General features: G+C 36.2%; 1 protein-coding gene and 1 non-coding gene across 2 annotated transcripts; one reads left to right on the forward strand and one right to left on the reverse strand.

Moving 5' to 3' along the window:
- Nucleotides 1–571: 571 nt before the first annotated feature.
- LOC125094616 (small nucleolar RNA SNORA5) lies at nucleotides 572–681 on the reverse strand. Its single transcript, XR_007125625.1, has one exon. It is a non-coding gene; the product is annotated as a small nucleolar RNA SNORA5 (small nucleolar RNA).
- An 11357-nt stretch (nucleotides 682–12038) lies between these two features.
- Nucleotides 12039–18457, forward strand: LOC125093789 (histone H1-II-like). Its single transcript, XM_047719459.1, has 3 exons — nucleotides 12039–12117; nucleotides 15447–15516; nucleotides 17348–18457. Exons 2-3 carry the CDS (start codon nucleotides 15463–15465, stop codon nucleotides 18455–18457), a joined length of 1164 nt encoding a protein of 387 aa, XP_047575415.1. The 5' UTR covers nucleotides 12039–12117; nucleotides 15447–15462.
- Nucleotides 18458–18820: the final 363 nt, after the last annotated feature.

An 18820-nucleotide genomic window follows, 5' to 3' on the forward strand; every position in this document is an offset into this window, starting at 1 on the left:
GTAGAAAAATCTGTATTAATGTCAGATTAAGAAATATTGTTAGTATCTCCTAATTTATAGACATACTATAATAATACATGCATTTAAAGATCTTGTCATTTTTATCTAAGTATCTTAATATTATATAACAAGAGGGGAGAAACAGAATATCATTATCAATATTAGAATCTTTAAGGAACCTACATAAGTAATAGAAAGGCATAAAGAAATAGTTCTAAGTTTATTGAAGCATGATTTTTTTTCTATATTTTCTTCCAAGTTTTGTTCAAGCTCAACCTAGCATTTTAGGTATTGATAAATGTTCTCAGAGACTCAGCAGCACTGGTCTTCAATTTAAATGTGATGTATTTTTAGGACCATAAAACTTTTCCCTGCATTTTGTCAGTGTACTTTCAAGTTTCTCAAGAGTACTCATTACCTTCAATAAAACTTTCTGAAAGCAAGTTAATCTTTGAGTGAAGAAATTTTATCTATTTTTTAAAGTATTTATTTATTTATTCTTCAGAGAGAGAGAGCAAAAGCAGGGGGAGTGGAAGGCAGCAGAAGGCGGCTCCCAGCTGAGCAAGGAGCCTAATGTGGAACTTGATCCCAGAACCCTGGGATCATGACCTGAGCCAAAGGCAGATGCTTAACTGACAGCCACCCAGGCATCCCAGAGTGAAGGAATTTTAAATAACTGGATTAAACTAAAATTAGTATTTTATGTCATTTATATTTTAATTTTAAATATTATTTGAAGAGAAGTCATTTATTTTGAAATTCTAGGAAATAGGAAAAACAAACAGAACACAATTACCCTTCCTCCCAGAGGGAGGAAAAATGGTCTTCTAATCCAAATGTGTGTATCTCATACTGCTATAAAATATGGTCTCTACATATAAGGACAAGTCCTGTGTCATTAAACAACATCATATATAAAAGGCTTTATATTATTAATGCATCATAATTTATGTAACCAATTTTATTTTTAGGTAGATATATTTTCTCTTGTTTCTTTTACAAACAACTGTATGACACACATTGCTGGGATCCAAATTCATTTCTATGGGATAGATTCCTAGACATGAAATGAATGAAAGCAACACAGCATTATATAAAGACATTTGTCATAGATATTTTACAAACATTTTATATTCTGATTTTGGAATGCTATAAACGACTAGTGGCAAATATAAGCAGTGAAATGGTTTGACCTAAAACTATCACATCCTTATTATGAGAATTTGGTCTGGCACAGACCAATTAGAAGACCATTAATATAAACCAGATTCTCCAAGCCAATGATGGTGGCTTGGATGAGGAAGGCAAAAAGAAGAAAGATCCTAGATACTCTTTAAAGGAATTCCTGATTGACTAGATATGAGGTATGAGGTAAAGAGAGGGTCACAATGACCCAAGTTTTTGGTCTGAAAAGCTGAAAAGATGGTGAAAGCTAAAAATATAGCAGGTGTTGATTATAGTTTAAGGAAGATTAAGAGTTCCATTTTGAAAGCATCAGACTTAGAGATGTTTCTCAGTGATCTAAATAGCATTATCAAGGACAGAGTTGGATATTTAAGTGTGGAGTATAGGAGGGAAGTCAGGAAGAGCAAGATTATGTATTTAGAAGTTGATGCCATTGAAGTGGCATTTACAACTGTTAGACTAGATGAGATTAGCAAGGTAGTTATTATAGATGGAAAACAGAAGCATCAAAACAACAAGCCCTGGGACACTTCAATATTAAGGAGTTTCTAAATAAACTTTAAGTTATCATTTTAATTATTTTTATTAATAAGAAATCGAATATGTTATCTTTGATTAAATATCTGAATGTGTTAACATTAAGGAAGAAATAATAAAATATTTAAACAAAGATAAACATATAATGTTAACAAGGGATTTTTTCCCACTGCAAATATTGTTAGCCAAGTGGACCCCAAGTTAAAGAAAGCATGCTACACAGAGGAACAGCTAAAGCAAAGATCAAGAACCTTTTCTAGAAAGTTATTAAACAAAACAATTTGTGTTTCTGATGTCTGACAAGAATCTCTTCACCCAACAATCCTCTTGGCTATGTCACAATATCTGAATAACAAAACTATAATTATGAACTTCATAAAGGGATATATAGTGACTAGTGTTCTAAAGCACATGGAAAACTAATAAGCGAAAAAAAGCAAATCACATTATGGGTCAAATCAGTGTAACACTCTTAAGTGTATGTGACCTTTCTAGTTTGAACTGATGATGTCAAGTCTCATGAAGAGAGAGTATTATGTATTGTTCTCTTACTAACATGTTTACTACATTGTTAATTATCCAGCAGACTTTCAAATCAAGAGGCTTTCTGAAGCAAAGGTGAATTAGAAGACTTGTTCCTCTAACAGCAGAGGAATTGCCCAGTTGAAATATGCTGGATCCACCAAAAGTGAACCCTTTGAAAAAAGGAGACTATTCTCTTCCACTTGATCTTTCATTAGTGCCATAATCATTGCTTTGATGTACTCTCAGTACCCATCACAGCATAAAAGAAAAATTATTTACTATTTTTGAATGAAAGAATGGGATCTATTATAAAAAATGCTTTAAGTATGAGATTTAAAGTTATAATCAATATTTTTACATTCAAGTCAATTAAGGTGAACAGCTACTAATTCAATTCAATATGTAAATGGTTAGGGTTGTTAACCAGATTTACAAACAACTTTACAATGTATTTATTCATTACTAAACATCCTCATTTAAATCTAAGAACACTTTGTAATGTGAATTAGGAAAATATCATCCTTTTTTAACAGATGGAGTTAAATGATCTCCCTATCATCAAATTCCTAAGTGGCAGCAAGATTAAAATACAGAATTCCTCCTTCCAAGGACAGCTGCATTTACCATCCAAGAACTACAGGTTATTTCTTCAATGAATTTTCAGATACACCCATTAATTCTCACACCTGCATTTCCTCAGGCACAGAATTTTTTACCATCTGTCCTGGCTTATGATTTTATATTTACACGTGAAAAAACGGTAAATGAGAATAAAATAACAAATATCTAGGCAAAGTAAACTTCATAAATTAAAAATATTTTCAAAAAACTCTAAAGCAGTTACTAATAAAATAATTCTGATATGCACATCCTATCATGTTGATGACAAAAATGTTCTCTATATTTTTCCAAATAAAATTATTTAAGAAAATATTCCAACACATTTTAAGCAACTGGAAGAATTTTGATTGTAGTTTTCTCCTTGAATACTTTCATACATTGATTATTCAGCTTTACTAATAATAAATGGAAGTAAAATATGCAAAATTGGTTGATTGAAGTACTAAAACTGTAGGAATATATATTAATTACTATATAATTAATACTATGTTACTAAATGTTTTTCTTTAATAAAAATTTTTTTAAAAAGAATGACAGTCTAGAAATTACAAGATAATATTATCACATTCTATACTAAACAAATGCAAGGATTCGTACGGTCTTAAGAAAGAATATGCAAAGAAAAAATCCTCCTTTTTGGGAATTACCTACTTATATGGTTGCTGTTGTTTCAAGATGAACCTGGAGCTATCCCATCTACATGAACTGTTGTCCTCTATCCTCAACAGTACCATCCACCTACCCCAGAAAATTTAGAGGGACAAGAAAAAAACTGAATTATTTTATCAAAGGAAAAAAATGACTCAGTCCCTTATAATCATCTAAAGGCATTAAGACATTTGGTTTAGGTTTGAAAAAGAACAGTTCTGGATCAGGATCCAGGGAAAGCATAGCTACCCGCATTTCTAGTTAGATAAACCCAGCTCTAGAACATTCTTGGTTCAGATTTCTTTATAAGCTTCTCTACCAATTCCTCAGGGGAAGAAAAGAGGCCTGGAAAAGTTAGGAGGTCGACTGGGGCACACAGCCCCAGGTCTGAAGAGCGATGATAAAAACAACAGAAACGGTTCATTAAGCCACTGAATCCTTCACAAGAGACCTGGAAGGAATCCGATACAGATGGTGTTAATACCAAGCAAATGTGTGACTACTTGCAGGAATTCTACAGGAGACTGTAGGAGAAATGCAGTGAGATCTCATAGAACACCAGTCTCTAAGGGAATGAAACAAGAAGGAAGTTGAGGATTAAGAGAAAAGCCAGGAAGGGGTAATTCAACAGAGGACAAGAAGGAAGAGAAGATCTGGTCAAAGTATCAACTACTGAAAAATGGTTAACTACAATATAAACTAAAAAATATCCATTATTATTAGTAACAAAAATGTCACAACCAAATTTGACAAGTAACTTCAAACCTGACAACCAATTTCAGAGAAGTGGGGAATACAGCAGATTATAGAGTGTTAAAGAAGAAGAAGTTAAAATTGAGATTATTGCCTGATGTCTTCTAAGGAGACTGACAGTGAAGCAAAGGAGAAAGAGAAGACAGTAAACAGAGCTTGAATGTCGGCTGGAGACAGGAAAGGTTTTCAACACGTTTAAATGCTAGCAATATAAATCCATGAAAGAAACAGAGATGAGGTAGTTGAAAAGATTACCCACAAGAAGTTTAGTTATGCATCATGATGGATGAAATTTGAGGAAAGAGAACTAAGTTTCTACATATCTGCAGTGATAAACATGACGAGAGTCATTTCACAAATATTTATGTATGACTTTCTGTGCACTAAGCACTGAAATACACAATGGGATGCATTGTTAACCAAAATAAACACAATCTCTGCCCTTGTAGAATTTAAAATCTAGGACAGAAATCAGCTTTTAAACATGCAATTACATACACTCACGTATGAATTTGATAATCATTATGAAGAATCATCACAAGTACTAAAAGAGCAAAGAGTGAGAAAGTGAGAAAGTGAAGGGTTTCCTCAAAAAGTAATTCTGAGGGCGCCTGGGTGGCTCAGTGGGTTAAGCCGCTGCCTTCGGCTCAGGTCATGATCTCAGGGTCCTGGGATCGAGTCCCGCGTCGGGCTCTCTGCTCAGCAAGAAGCCTGCTTCCCTCTCTCTCTCTGCCTGCCTCTCTGTCTACTTGTGATCTCTCTCTGTCAAATAAATAAATAAAATCTTTAAAAAAAAAAGTAATTCTGAGAGGGGATCAGAACATAAATAACTAACTAGATAATAGATATAGAACATAAATAATAACTAGAATTCTCTTGCTTAGAAACCTATACAGGCTAACAGGACAAAATGACAGCTTTAACACTGATTAGGTTCATTCTGGCCACTGCCACTTGTTTCTCTGTAAAGATTCTGTACACTGGAAGTGAATACACTTAGTTACTACCTGTTTGGATTAGAAGCGGGTCAGGGGGGAAGAGGACAGTAAGCAGAGAATTCAAAGGAAAATCAGGACAGAAAGCACAGAAGGATTTGGGAAATTCTCTTAAAGGGGTTAGGAGGAATTAAATCTGTGAGATTAACAAGGCCTGCACTTCCCTTCCATTTCCGTATCTTCCATCCAGAACACATGTACGAACGTAGTGTCCTTGAAAGACTAAGTCAGGAGAGGGTTTACATCTCAGACTTGTTTGCTTTCAGTGAATTGCTCCTATGATTCTCTCTTAAAAACCAAGACCAATAAAGAGAACTTCTACTCACACATCAAGTACACAGTTTCCCAAACAAGACTATTCAGAAACACAGATTATATAACAATATTATTATTTGCTTTTCTGAGACTGGGTCCTTCATTTGAAGCACTATTTTTTCTTTAATATCTCTTGGAAGACTCATCAAATACCTTTCTTATACTTTTCCAGCTTAATTATCATTATTTACTAGTTTCATATAATTTTTTTGTAAAATGACATTGTTTTCACAATTCCTATAGATTTCTCTTTTGACAACATGTGTAAATTCATTCAAACAACTCTCCAGTTTTCCAAGGTTCTTCTCTTCTTTTCCTTCATTTCTTATAAATTTTTCCACAATATTTTAGGCCTCACACAGGCTTGGATTCACAATAAAAATGAATTCACATTTTTAGAGTAATCTTTTAAAGATTTTATTTATTTGTTTATTTGAGAGAAAGAGAGAGAGAGGACAAACAGTGAGGAGGGGCAGAGAAAGAGGGAGCACCAGACTCCCCACTTCACAGGGAGCCTGATGCGGGGTTGAATCCCAGGACCCTGGGATCATGACCTGAGCCAAAGGCAGATGATTAACTAACTGAGCCACCAAGGATCCCCACATTTTTAGACTATCATCTTCCAATTCATGAATATGGTTAGATTCCTTCATTTTATTAGGTTATTTTTAATTCTGTTTAATAACTGTGATAGGCAGAATAATGGCCCCAAAGATGACTATCCCTTAATCCCTAGAACTATGAGTTACCCTCCACGGCAAAAGGGACTCTGCATATATGATTAAGGACTTTAAAATGGTGAGATTATCACAGATTATCCAGGTGAGCCCAATTTAATCACATAAATCTACAAGTAGAAAAGAAAGAACACTGGGTAAGAGATATATGACACCAGAAGGACTGCATCGCTTTGAAGACGGAGGGAGGGGGTCATGAGCCAAGAAACGTATCAGACCAGAAAAGCTGGCAATGGCTCTCAGATACAGCCAAAAGAAAATGGTCCCCTAATCCTACAATTGCAAGGAACTAAATTCTGTCACCAACCAAAATGAGCAGGAAACGGATTTTCCCCTAGAATTTCAAAAAGGAATGTAGCCTACCAACATTGTGGTTTTAGTCTGCAGGTTTCTGATTTTTAAGAACTTTTAGGTAAAAAATTAATGTTTTTGGGGGGTCCCTTTGTGGCTCAGTCAGTTAAGTGTCCAACTCTTGATTTCAGGAGGTCATTATTTCAGGAGGCCAAGGTTGTGAGGTTGAGCCCTGCTTCGGGCTCTATCAGCGCAGAGCCTATTTAAGATTCTCTCTCTCACTCTCCCTTGGCCCCTCATCCCCACCCCCAAAAAGGAAACTAATAAAATAAGATTTTATGATTTTCAGTGTAGAACTTGACCATATCATTAGATTTAATATTTATTTCATTTCTTATGTTATTGCAAATGGCAATCATTTTTAAATTTTATATTCTCTTTGTTGCGTATATATAGAAATGCAACAACGTTCAAGTCCAAGGCATGGTCAGGAAAATACGGTTGTGAACCAAGGATGCAATTTTTTCAAAGTTTTATTAAAATCTCAGAAAGCAAAATGTACTTCAAAGTACTATTTGGTCACACAGAGAGACCTTTAAAAGATTAAGTGTGTGACATACTGCCATTTGCACAACATGGATAGACCTAGAGGGTATTATGCTAAGTGAAATATATCAGACTAAGAAAGCCAAACACTATATGATTTCAATCATATGTGGAATCTAAAAAACAAAACAAATGAATAAACAAAAGCAATCAGAGCTACAAATACGGAGAAAAAAGTGATGGTTGCCAGAGGGAAGGGGTGCAGGGAGTGAACAAAATGGGTGAAAGCGAGTGAGAGAAACAGGCTTCTAGCTATGGAATGAGTAAGTCACAGGAATGAAATGCACAGCCTAATGAATGGTCTTATAGTAGCATTGTATGGTGACAGATGGTAGCTACACTTGTGAGCCCAGCATAACATATAGAGAAGTTGAATCACTATGTTGTACACTTGAAACTAATATAACATTGTACATCAACCATACTTAAATTAAAAAAAAAATTAGGTGTATGCCTCACAGATCTTTCTAATCAAGCCATAAAGCCTCTAGAAAGCTTAAGGGTATTGTTCTTCAGCAGTCTTAACAGGAAATCAAACTAGGATCAGCTTATCTTAAAGGGATTTGTGGAAAATGCTGTTATATAAAAGTGAATTGACAAGATATTGATGAGAGATGCCAGGTTTTTGAGAAAACTATTGTAGCAAAACACTGCTAGCTTGGACTGAAGTACGGAACAATAGTTCAACTGAAAATGGACAATGCAGGAGCGACTACCTTAACTAACCATTACTATCTGCAGTTCAATTTTAAGTTCATAGTCCCAGGGAGGCAGGTGGACAAAAAAGCCGGGTCATAAATGCCTGAGATGGGATAGAGAGATATGCCTAAATAATTATGAAATTTTATGTGACTTAACCATCCTTCCTCTATACATTTACAAAGTAGCACCTCTAGAAAACATCACTCCTTACAAAAATTATTCTTTATGAAATGCGCCTGGGCCTATTTTTAGAAAACATCAAGACCAAATGCCTAATTTGTTTGTGATGTCGATTAGATGTGTCTTCTAATTCAAATTCATCCAGATATCAAGTTGCTCCTATTTTAAAATCTGCCGTGTTCTTTTGTCTGTCTGAGCTGTGGATTGGCTGATTATTGGATACTTGAAGGATTTCCTGTTTGGGTTCTCCAAACAAGTGTTAAGAGCAAGGGCTGGTTCCCCTCAGCAACAAAGGACCCATGGTCACTTTGGCAAACTGCTATGTATTCAAGTAAAAGGAGGAAAATCATCATTCTGTGTGACATGGAATGACACGCATATCAGAATGACCTGGAAATTGCAGGGCCCGTGCATGACTTCATGACTGTGCTGAATCTCCTCTAACTACTTCCAGCTCTACTCTCCACCTCCTCCTCTCTGCCCCAGGAGGCTCACCTGTGTGAAGTGACTCAACGAGCTCCTGACCTGCATACTTCTTGCTAGATTCAGCTGACTAGCGAGTACTAGCATGGAACGAAAGGAGAAAGACATTCTCTGATTATCTCACGAGTCTCAAGATGAAATAAGAATGGAAGAACAGATGAATATTTAGGTATGAAGGGCATGATAAGAAAAGAGTGTGGATTGGAAAAACATATTAATATAGAACCAAGGGCAGCTACACAATTCTTCCGTCAAGGGAAATATGATATTGTAACTGTAATTACAAATTACAATATTAACACAAAAAATGAACTCTAAATTTCTCTTAAAAGAAAATAGTATAAAGCCATTATACATTATAAGGTCATAGGGATTTGGGGCAAGATAATGGATTTGTTTTTATTTTACCACAAGTGAATTTTACTTTACTATAAGTAAATTTTCTTCAACACTGTTGAATTAAGAGCCCAAATAGTTCCAAAACTCTAACTGAAATATGGTGTTTCAAATATGGTTTTTCAACAGAAAAAGTACCATATCAAGTGTTAAAATATTAAATTCTGACTTATTTATCCCTTCAACAAACATTTATTTCCTTAAATTATAAACTATGGAGCGAAATCATGTTTGAGCAATTCTTGAAAAGGTCATAGTTTTGAGGTTGTTCACGGTAATAATGCTGAGTTGAATGATGATGACTGTGAGCAAAGAAAGATGAGCATTATCAGATAATTACAAACACAAAACATAAACATTTCACACTGAAATTAACTGAAATAAAAATTCTATTTTGTAGACTACGTATATGCACGTATATATCAGAAGAAAGATACCTCTACTTAATAGATTTTAGTTCCTCAAATGACACTATATCTGCAAATTTCACCTATTTCTCAATTGCTACCCACTATTTGTAATTAATCTATCGCTTCTATTTATCCAATTACTTTTATCCTTCCTTCAAAAACACGTATGTTTATTTTCCTTTCAAGTTTTCTAAAAGGTTACGTTGTCTTGATCTTTTTTAAACATTATATTTTAGATCAGATGGGCGAGTTGGTCTGAAACTCCCTTCTCTAATTACTGAATATGAACCATATGTAATTATTCTCCTACTTTTTCAAGACAACCTGATAGGAAAATGTCTAAGATCATGCTAATACCCAAGAACCTCATAAGAATATTTGCAGATACTTTATATTTATTTAATCTTGATTGGTGTTTAAATGTAAAACAATTAGCCTTTTTCTTCCATATCAATAACATGTTAATAACTGTGCAATTTATCTTATTCATGACTGGAAGAAGCTTGGTCTACTTTTCTAAAACTTCTTGAATATCTTTGAGTTCACCCTGAAGAAGGCATGAATAATTTTTACATAAACACAGAGTTTATGTTATTTGTTGCAATTTCCATATAAGAACTGTCCTTACAAAATTAAGTATAAACTCAAATTTAGGGAATAGGCAGACCAAAGTTCTTAGCTTCCAATGTCCTTTCTACCATATTCTAATATTCAATCAAAATAAAAACCATAAATTGGGACACCTATAATACTGACTTCATAAAGGAGAGTGTTATGTTTAATGTTCCAAAGTAATTACAAACATAAGAGAGAAGGAGGCCAACCTTCTTATGAGTCAAATCAGTGTATCAGTATTAAGTATATATAATTTTATTAACTTTAAAGTGATTATCTCAATTCTCAGAAAAGACAATATTGTGCATTGTTATTGCACAGCCCTTATTGTGATATCAATTATCATGCAGGCGCCCAACTATTCAAGTGCAGCCAAACCCTGACTTCTGACCTTCCAAAGATTCTTGAAGAAAAGGTACTGAATGAAGAAAATTTGTCCAAAAGAAATGGCTAAGTGGAAGTGTGCCTTCTCTATTAACCAAATATCAATGGATCAAAGTCACTCTTTTCTGTTTGTGTTAACATTTCTTTCCAGTAAGTCCCTAGCCCCTCAGGGCAGAAACTGGGTCTCTCTTGTTCTATTGAATCCACAATGCCTTCTATAAATGGACGCCCAGTAAGTATCTGTTGAATGAACAAGTAATTAAAAATTGCCATTTCAAATCCAGTAATGCAGAGATTAAAAATTATATTAAATACATCTATAAATAATAAGTTATAAAAATTCTATATACAAATAAGTTAGATTACAATCAATATTGTCATAGAGTGCTATAGAACTTACAAAGTAAAAGAATATTCTAATTTAATTGTAATAGCAACACATGCAGGTAAATAGAACAGGATTGATTCTCATCTTATAGATGTGAAAATGTCATTTGCAAATAAATTTACCAGAGTTCCACAGAAATAAAATGACAGAACTAGGAGTTAAACCTAAATCTCCGGATTCCAAGTTCGGTGCTCTCTTCACCATTCTAGGATTGTCTTTAAAACTTTTTTTTTTTGCATTTTTTTTCTCAAATACACTGGTGATTTCTCACAGCTACACTTCTTCAGAGCTAGTATATTTGCGATTTGTTCTGGTATGTGGTTTAATAGAAATGAATACATAAAAGGGGTAAATAAGCCAGTATAAAATTAATAAATGCAAAAATGTATAATATAAAACTACATATAATTAATAAAAGCAAGTATGCCTAATGGAAATTATCTATATTTCCTCACTGCATGGAACCTGCAATTGAAAAAGTATTTAGAGGGACACCTGGGGTGTTCAGTAGGTTAAGCATATGACTTAACATATGCCTTAACATAACATAACTTGATCCCAGGACCCTGGGTCCTGGGATCAAGTCCTGCATTAGGCTCCTTACTTAATGGGGAGCCTCCTTCTCCCTCTGCCTGCCACTCGCTCTATTGTGGTCTCTTGTGATCTCTCTCTCTCTCTCTGACAAATAAATTTTTTTTTTTAAAAAGAAAGCAGAGTAAACATAGTTCACAAATTTCCCTAACATGGGCACTTTGAGTTTACATGTTAAGTGAATGTGTTTAACACAGTGAAGGAAAGATTATATATATTCTCTTATTACATTCTCTGACATTCACCTCTTCAATTCTATTACACTTTGAAATACTGAAACAAACTGCAAAAATAAAGTCATTCTAATGCCAAAAATTGGGGAACATTTGACGATATATAAATTATTTCACAACTGCAAATAAGAAACTGAACCACAGTTTTCTTAAAATGAACGATATCCATATAAGCTATAGTGTTAATTTATGCATTTTGTTAACTCATCAGATTTTATCATCATCTCTTCAAAGTAAAAGAGAATTCTCAATGTTCCCAAGTCAGAAAATACAAAGGGCAAATGTTTGAAGATTAAATTATGAGAAATAATTCCTCATACACATTTTTTCCCTAGCTCCTACTCCGTACCACAACCAATAGGCAGAAAGTAGGAGGTGCAAAGGGAAGGCGTGGTTGCCTTATTAGATGGAAGAACCATTCAATACTTCTCTTTACACCTGCAGGTATCAAGTCTTAGAGGCACTGCTGAGTCAAGACGAAGCAAGTTCTCACCAAGATCCAAAGGAGATACACCTCCCAAGGTAATTGTGTGCATAATGACACTGCTTCTAGGGCGCTTTTACTCCAAAATCTTTTCTCTGTTAAATCTGGTTTCTTAATCAAGAAGAGGCTAGCAGACACCAACGAATCAATTTCAGACAGGCTGGGTTAAAGGTATAATGGTACAACAAAATGGAGACGTCCATGAAAGAGTTTGATATGTGAATTTTGATCAATAAACTTAGAAGTCAGCATATAGATAGATGCTGATTCCAAGTAGAGGCAGGAGATCGCACAGAGACGTTGCTAAGGAGGGAGAGAAAAATAGGACTGATGCCTGAATCATAATGTGGGTAAGTAGGGAAAAGAAAAAACCCACAAACCTTAAAAACAAAATAAAACTTCAGAGAGGTAGGAAGATTAAGGTGGTTTCACAAAAGCCAAAAGAAGGGATGCCTGGGTGGCTCAGGTGGTTAACAGCTGCCTTCAGCTCAGCTCACAATCCCAGGGTCCTGGGGATGGAGCCCCAAATCAGGCTCCTTGCTCAAGAGGAAGCCTGCTTCTCCCTCTGCCTACTGCTCCCCCTGTTTGTGCTTGCTCTGACAAATAAATAAATGAAATCTTTAAAAAAAAAAAAAAAGCCAAGAGAAGAGGGGAGGACCTTCAAACACTGGAGAGAATTTCATTCTGTCCGATAAGAATTAGACTGACAATAAACACATCACTGGCTAACTTGGACTGGAGTTGTTCCAGCAGGCAGGTGGAATAAAAAGCATTTTACACTGAACTGTGTAACAGAATACGTAAGGACCTTTGAGAAAGAGAAGAGTATCTCTCTCTCTCTCTGTCTCTCTGTCTCTCTCTCTCTCTCTCTCTCACACACACACACACACACACACACACACACTATGTAGGTGACACTAAGAGATGTGACTGAAGATCAGTGAGAGGTGCGGCTGCAAAGGGCCTAGTGAGCTACTTGAAGAATGTTTTTTCGGGGTAGGGGGAGGCTTTAGGATAAGAGCAATGGGAAACCAGGGAAAGGTTTTAATGAGGGAGCTAAAATAATCAGATTTATATTTTAGAAAAATCACAGAGACTATAATTAATTAAAAACAAAGCTGTGCAAACTATGGAAAGAGCCCAGAATTCCATCGACAGATGAATGGATAAAGGAAATGTGATACACACACACACACACACAGAGAGAGAGAGAGAGAGAGAGAGAGAGAGAGAGAGCAGGATACTATGTAGCCATTAAAAAATGAAATCTTGCCATTTGCAACAGCATGGATGGAACTAGAGGGTATTATGCTAAGCGAAATAAGTCAGAGAAAGACAATTATATATGATCTCACGGATATGAGGAATTCTAGAAACAAGACAGAGGATCATAGGGAAAGGGAGGGAAAAATGAAACAAGATGAAACTAGAGAGGGAGACAAACCCTGAGACTCTTAATCTCAGGAAACAAACTGAAGGCTGCTGGGGTGGAGGTGGGTGGGAGGGATGGGGTGGTTGGGGGATGGTATGTGCTATGGTCAGCGAATTGGGTAAGGCTGATGAATCATATAAATCAGATAAAACATTACATGTTAATTAAAAAAAAAGGCTGTGAGTCAGTTAAGAGACTATTTGGTAATCATGAAAATGAAAACTTAATAAGTCAGGGACACTGAACTGAACTCCTCTATCTCTCCATATTCTATAACAGTGCCTACTACTTAATAGGTAATAATATTTGCTAAGCTAAGGAGTGGCTCAAGGGAGATATGATGCTAACTTAGCTAGGATGCTGTTGGTGAAGATGAAGAGAAACAAACGGATTCAAAACTCTGTCTAGAAAGTAAAATATAGAGAGGATTCAGTGATGGATGGACTCAGGAGAATGAGAGGAAGAATCAAGACTGACTTGGGATTCTAGCTGAAGCTAACACAGGTGAATGCTATGCCATTCACTAAGATGGGGACACACAGAAGAGTCGGTTTTGTGGAGGAAGACAATTACAGAAACTGATTCAGTTCAGACTCAGATTGAAACACCAAGTGGCTTCACAGTTCTCTGATGATGATTCTAAAAGATGACCTGCTGGCACTGACAGCCACCAGAGCGAGGGCCTCCCATCACATGATCCCAATCCATGTGCTACTAGAGACCAGCTCATTTATACTGAGCTTCCCTAAGGTAATTCCTAAGGCAGGTACAGGCTGCCTTTCTTTTCCATTTTCCTTTCACAAAAGTCTGGAATCAGAAGTCTTTTTTCCTATGTACTCATCCTAATAATATGACATCATGGAAACACTGTACATTTTCTACCCATAAAACAGTCTTCTCTTAGGAAGAACAACATGGGGTTCTTTTTTTTTCTTTTTTTTTTTAAGATTTTATTTATTTATTTGACAGACAGAGATCACAAGGAGGCACATAGGCAGGCAGAGAGAGAGGGGGAAGCAGGCTCCTGCCGAGCAGAGAGCCCAACGTGGGGCTTGATCCCAGGACACCGGAATCATGACCTGAGCCGAAGGCAGAGGCTTTAACCCACTGAGCCACCCAGTTGCCCCAACAACATGGGGTTCTTAAAAACTAGACTAACACAGGCCAGAAATAGACTTGATATATTCAATAAATTAAATTGTGATGTGCACATCATCTAAAAATGAATTATCAATAGGCAAAGTATACAATAAGAGTTTATAAAACATTTTCAGGTAAAGGATTCTGTAGACTAAAAAAATAAAAATGGGAGGAGAGAGCAAAAGTAAATAACATCCTAGAATCTCAGGATTCCATGGAAACTGTCCTAGCAATACAATGATACATAGTGCACCATGTCACCCATCATACACATAGGAGATGAGTTCCAAAACTTGGCCACTCAACAGCATATCATGTACCTTCCTAGAACTCTCTTTATGTCACGACTGCTATGATTTTCCTAAAAGATGGGATTTGGGGTAAGAGAACAAGTAGGGTGTGTGTGTGTGTGTGTGTGTGTGTGTTTGTGTGTGTATAAATACACATCCAGTAGTGGATAATGGATGGGTGAGGGATTTCTTATTATAACTCCTGATAGAAGATGACGGTCTCCTTTCAGGTGAGAATTTAAAGAAAAATAATCATCTTATTAACATACCAAATGGAAAGACCTGATGTTTACTGGTTTCAAATAATGACAGTGTTTTCAAAACATACACAGACATCTGTTCATTTCACATCCACATTTTGAACTTAATTTTAGAGGAAAAAAAAAAAACTTCCTTACTCTTAAACTTGCTACTAAAATTTTCATTTTGTTTCACTAGGCAGTTTGGTAAAATCTATTTTTTCATTGTTAAGCACATATCTTTTCTCTTGTGTCTTCACTTCTAGGGGTTAAAAGGACAGGATGAAGACTTCAATCCTGACAGGGCTCATCTTGGTCTTTGCCATTTGTTTCCCGGTAAGATTCTATACATTCGAATACATGAAGAACTACCTAAAATTGAGAGCTAACACAGAGGTGGGTTTCGGAGTGAGATTATGGCATTGTATTTTTAAAAACAGGGCAGAGTCACATGAGATGGGTTGGAACAGGAACAACTGTCTTCTACATCTAATACCATAAAAATCACCTGAAATTTGAGGAGAAGAAACAAAGCTAAGGGAGAGGTGAAAGGGAAATTAAGAGGGAGAGAAGAGGCAGAGAATGACTGCTAATTGAGGAGGATAAGGTAGGAGAAAATCTCCAAATAAATCTGGAGTACTGGCAGTAAACTTGTGAAGAAATGACCAAGATTCCCACTTCTCCCACCGGTCCCTGTTCTCTCACCACCTCCATTGTAAGGAGATTCCCCTGTGAAGGCAAAAACTGAGGGTGAGTTTACCCATGTCTCAAATTTGTTTTTCATTCAACCTCTGGGTCTATTATTATGTTCTCATGATCAAAAACTACAACATGTTCTTCCACACAAGACTTAAACACAATGAAAAAGAAGATAGTCTCTTCTATTGATATCTAAAATAGATAATTATTATACACATTTGACTCATCTGAAACATGACTTGTGCAAACAGGTTTTTATGTACGTCTTTGAACGAGCTTTGGTCTTTTGAATTTTGTGGCCTTTTGCTTTACCCTTTTATCTCTCTTGCAAAGTTTTGTGTTTTTTTATTTGTTTAAAAAACAAAAACAAAAACAAACAAACCTTCTTCAGGGTGCCTTAGTGGCTCAGTTGGTTAAGTGTCTGACCCTTGATCTCATCTCAGGTCTTGATCTCAGAGTCATGAGTTCAAGCCCCACATTGTACTCCATGCTTGTAGAGGAGCCTACTTTAAAAACAAAACAAAACTACCTTTTTTTGCTCCTCTGACTTAATTATATACCACTTACGAGTTCCTTACATCTCTCTTTAATCAGAGCATAGTATCGACTATTTTTAGAATTACAGATGGTCTTTAAGTGTTTGTTCCATGATATTTTAACAACCATGCTTCATTCAAGGATCCTTTCCTTTTCTGCCATTATTATTATATCTTTGTCATATTCTTCTCAGAGATTTAATGCCTCAGATAAAGCTTTTACAAGCAAGAGAAACTCATTTTTTGTTGCAGTTTTTAATATCCAACTTTCTGAATTCACCACCAAATACTTCTGTGTAATTCTAAAGTAGCATTTAGCTACAGTACTTTCACTGAGATTCATGTAACATGGTTGCCTTATTATTTGATTCTTTTCTTAATTCCTAAAGGAGAAGAGAATGATTCCATCCTGTAATTTTTTTTAAAGATTTTATTTATTTATCTGACAGAGAGAGAGATCACAAGCAGGCAGGGAGGCAGGCAGAGAGAGGATGAAGCAGGCTCTCCGCAGAGCAGAGAGCCCGATGCAGGGCTCGATCCCAGGACTCTGGGATCATGACCTGAGCCGAAGGCAGAGGCTTTAACCCACTGAGCCACCCAGGCGCCCCTCCATCCTGTAATTTTTAAGCGAAAAACAAGTTTTCATATATTTAACGGGGTATTTTATGAAACCAATGATTTCCCCAAATTAGATTTCTGTATATCGTTGGATTTCCTTAGTAAATACTAAAAGCACTAAAAGTTAACACCGAGATATTTTCTCTAATTATCCACCTATAGTGCCTTGTTCTTTTAAATTTACAGTGCGGTTTATTCTAAATTTATATTGCACTTAAAACCAAAGCACGTTCTAAACTAAAGAGCAGAACAGCTTCTCTAATAATTGAATGAATACTTCATTTGGTAATATCTTCTATTCTCTCCTCCTACAGTTCAGCGAGAGTCAGCCATCACAGCGCCGGCCAAGAGCAAAGACAATCAATAGTCGACCAGTACAAAGTTTGCCTGCCAGGACCTCACAAAATAGATCTCCACCCACGCAAGTCAGTAGGAAACCTCAACCCCGTTCTCATGCCTCTGCCTCACCTGCACTGCCACACAAAGCAGCCAGCCAATTATCTTTAAATTCTAGGACATCAAGCAAAAAGAAAAAACCTGTCCTGACATCAAAAAGGCAAAGTCTACAAGTCAGTCCTAAGAAAAGTACATTGACCTCTGCCAAGAAAGGCCTGACCCCCCTTCCATCTGGTTTAACAAGACGAAATACTCCACGGAGCACAAGTAAAACTCTAAAACAGCCGAAAAAAAATCAGAAGACGACCGCCAAGAAACAGTCAAAACGGACGGCAGCAGCACCAAAGCCATCTCTATCTGTAAAGAAAAGTCAAAATGCATCTAAAAAAATCCTGTCCACCTCTGCCAAGAAGCAGCTGAATTTCCCAAGAGTGGCTAAGGAGGCATCAAAACAAACTTCAACTTCAAAGAAAAGTTCACAGAAGTCCAAGAAAATCCAGGCTAGGCCTGCTAAGAAACAGTTACAACAACGCACAACTAAATCAACTCCCCAAAAAAAAGTAACTAAGAAGAAATCTCAAAATACTTATAAACTTACCAAGTCTGTATCCAAAACACAAACTAAGTCCACGACAATAAAAAGTTCCCCCAAAACTTCTTCAGCTCCAAAGAAAAGACCAACTAAATCTCGTGAGACTCTGCCATCACCTGCCGAGAAAAAACAGAATCGGGCAAAAGCAGTTAAAGCAGCCCCCAAAAAAAGTTCAGCCAAAAAGAAAAGTCTAAAGAAACAAAAAAATAAACAGTTAACGCCAGTCAAAAAAGGGCCAGCTACGGCAACAGCAACGAGAGCAGTATTAAAAGTCAAAAAGAAAAATCTAACCACACCTAAAAAGACAGCATCTACATCTGCCAAGAAAAGGCTCAATCAGCCAAAGAAAGTTGCAACAAAAAAGAAAATATCTAAAGCCAAAAATAAAGTGTCAAAGAAACCCAAAACTTTACTTCACCTGCCAAGAAACAAGTGAATCAACCTAAAGCACTGAAATCAGTACTAAAAACAAAACCAGCCTCCAAGAAAAGACCAAATAAAGTGAAAAGCTCCTCGTCTAAAAGTGCCAAGAGGCAGTCAAATCAAACAAAAGGCGGCAAATCTCCAGCTCTCAGAAAAACTCTGGCCAAAAAGAAGAGCCTAAAAAAATCTAAACCAGCCGCTGGAAAACTACTCAATGGGTCTAAATCTGCTCAAGCCGGAGCAAAAAGATCTCCCGCCAAGAAGAAAATTCAGAAGAAACCTACCCAGAAAAAGCCCACAGCAGGTAAAAGGACTGTGAAAGCAGTTCTTACAAAGAGCAAATCTATAAAACCATCTAAAACAAGGCAGCCCACCT

The sequence above is a fragment of the Lutra lutra genome, chromosome 2 (assembly GCF_902655055.1).
Source record: "Lutra lutra chromosome 2, mLutLut1.2, whole genome shotgun sequence".
Lineage (NCBI taxonomy): Eukaryota > Metazoa > Chordata > Mammalia > Carnivora > Mustelidae > Lutra > Lutra lutra.

What these genes read in the sequence shown, in the direction of transcription:
- LOC125093789 (XM_047719459.1), top strand. Translation starts at nt 15,463, where the DNA reads ATGAAGACTTCAATCCTGACAGGGCTCATCTTGGTCTTTGCCATTTGT. An exon ending in TCTTTGCCATTTGTTTCCCG is followed by an intron (nt 15,517 to 17,347) that starts GTAAGATTCTAT and finishes CTCCTCCTACAG; the next exon opens with TTCAGCGAGAGTCAGCCATC.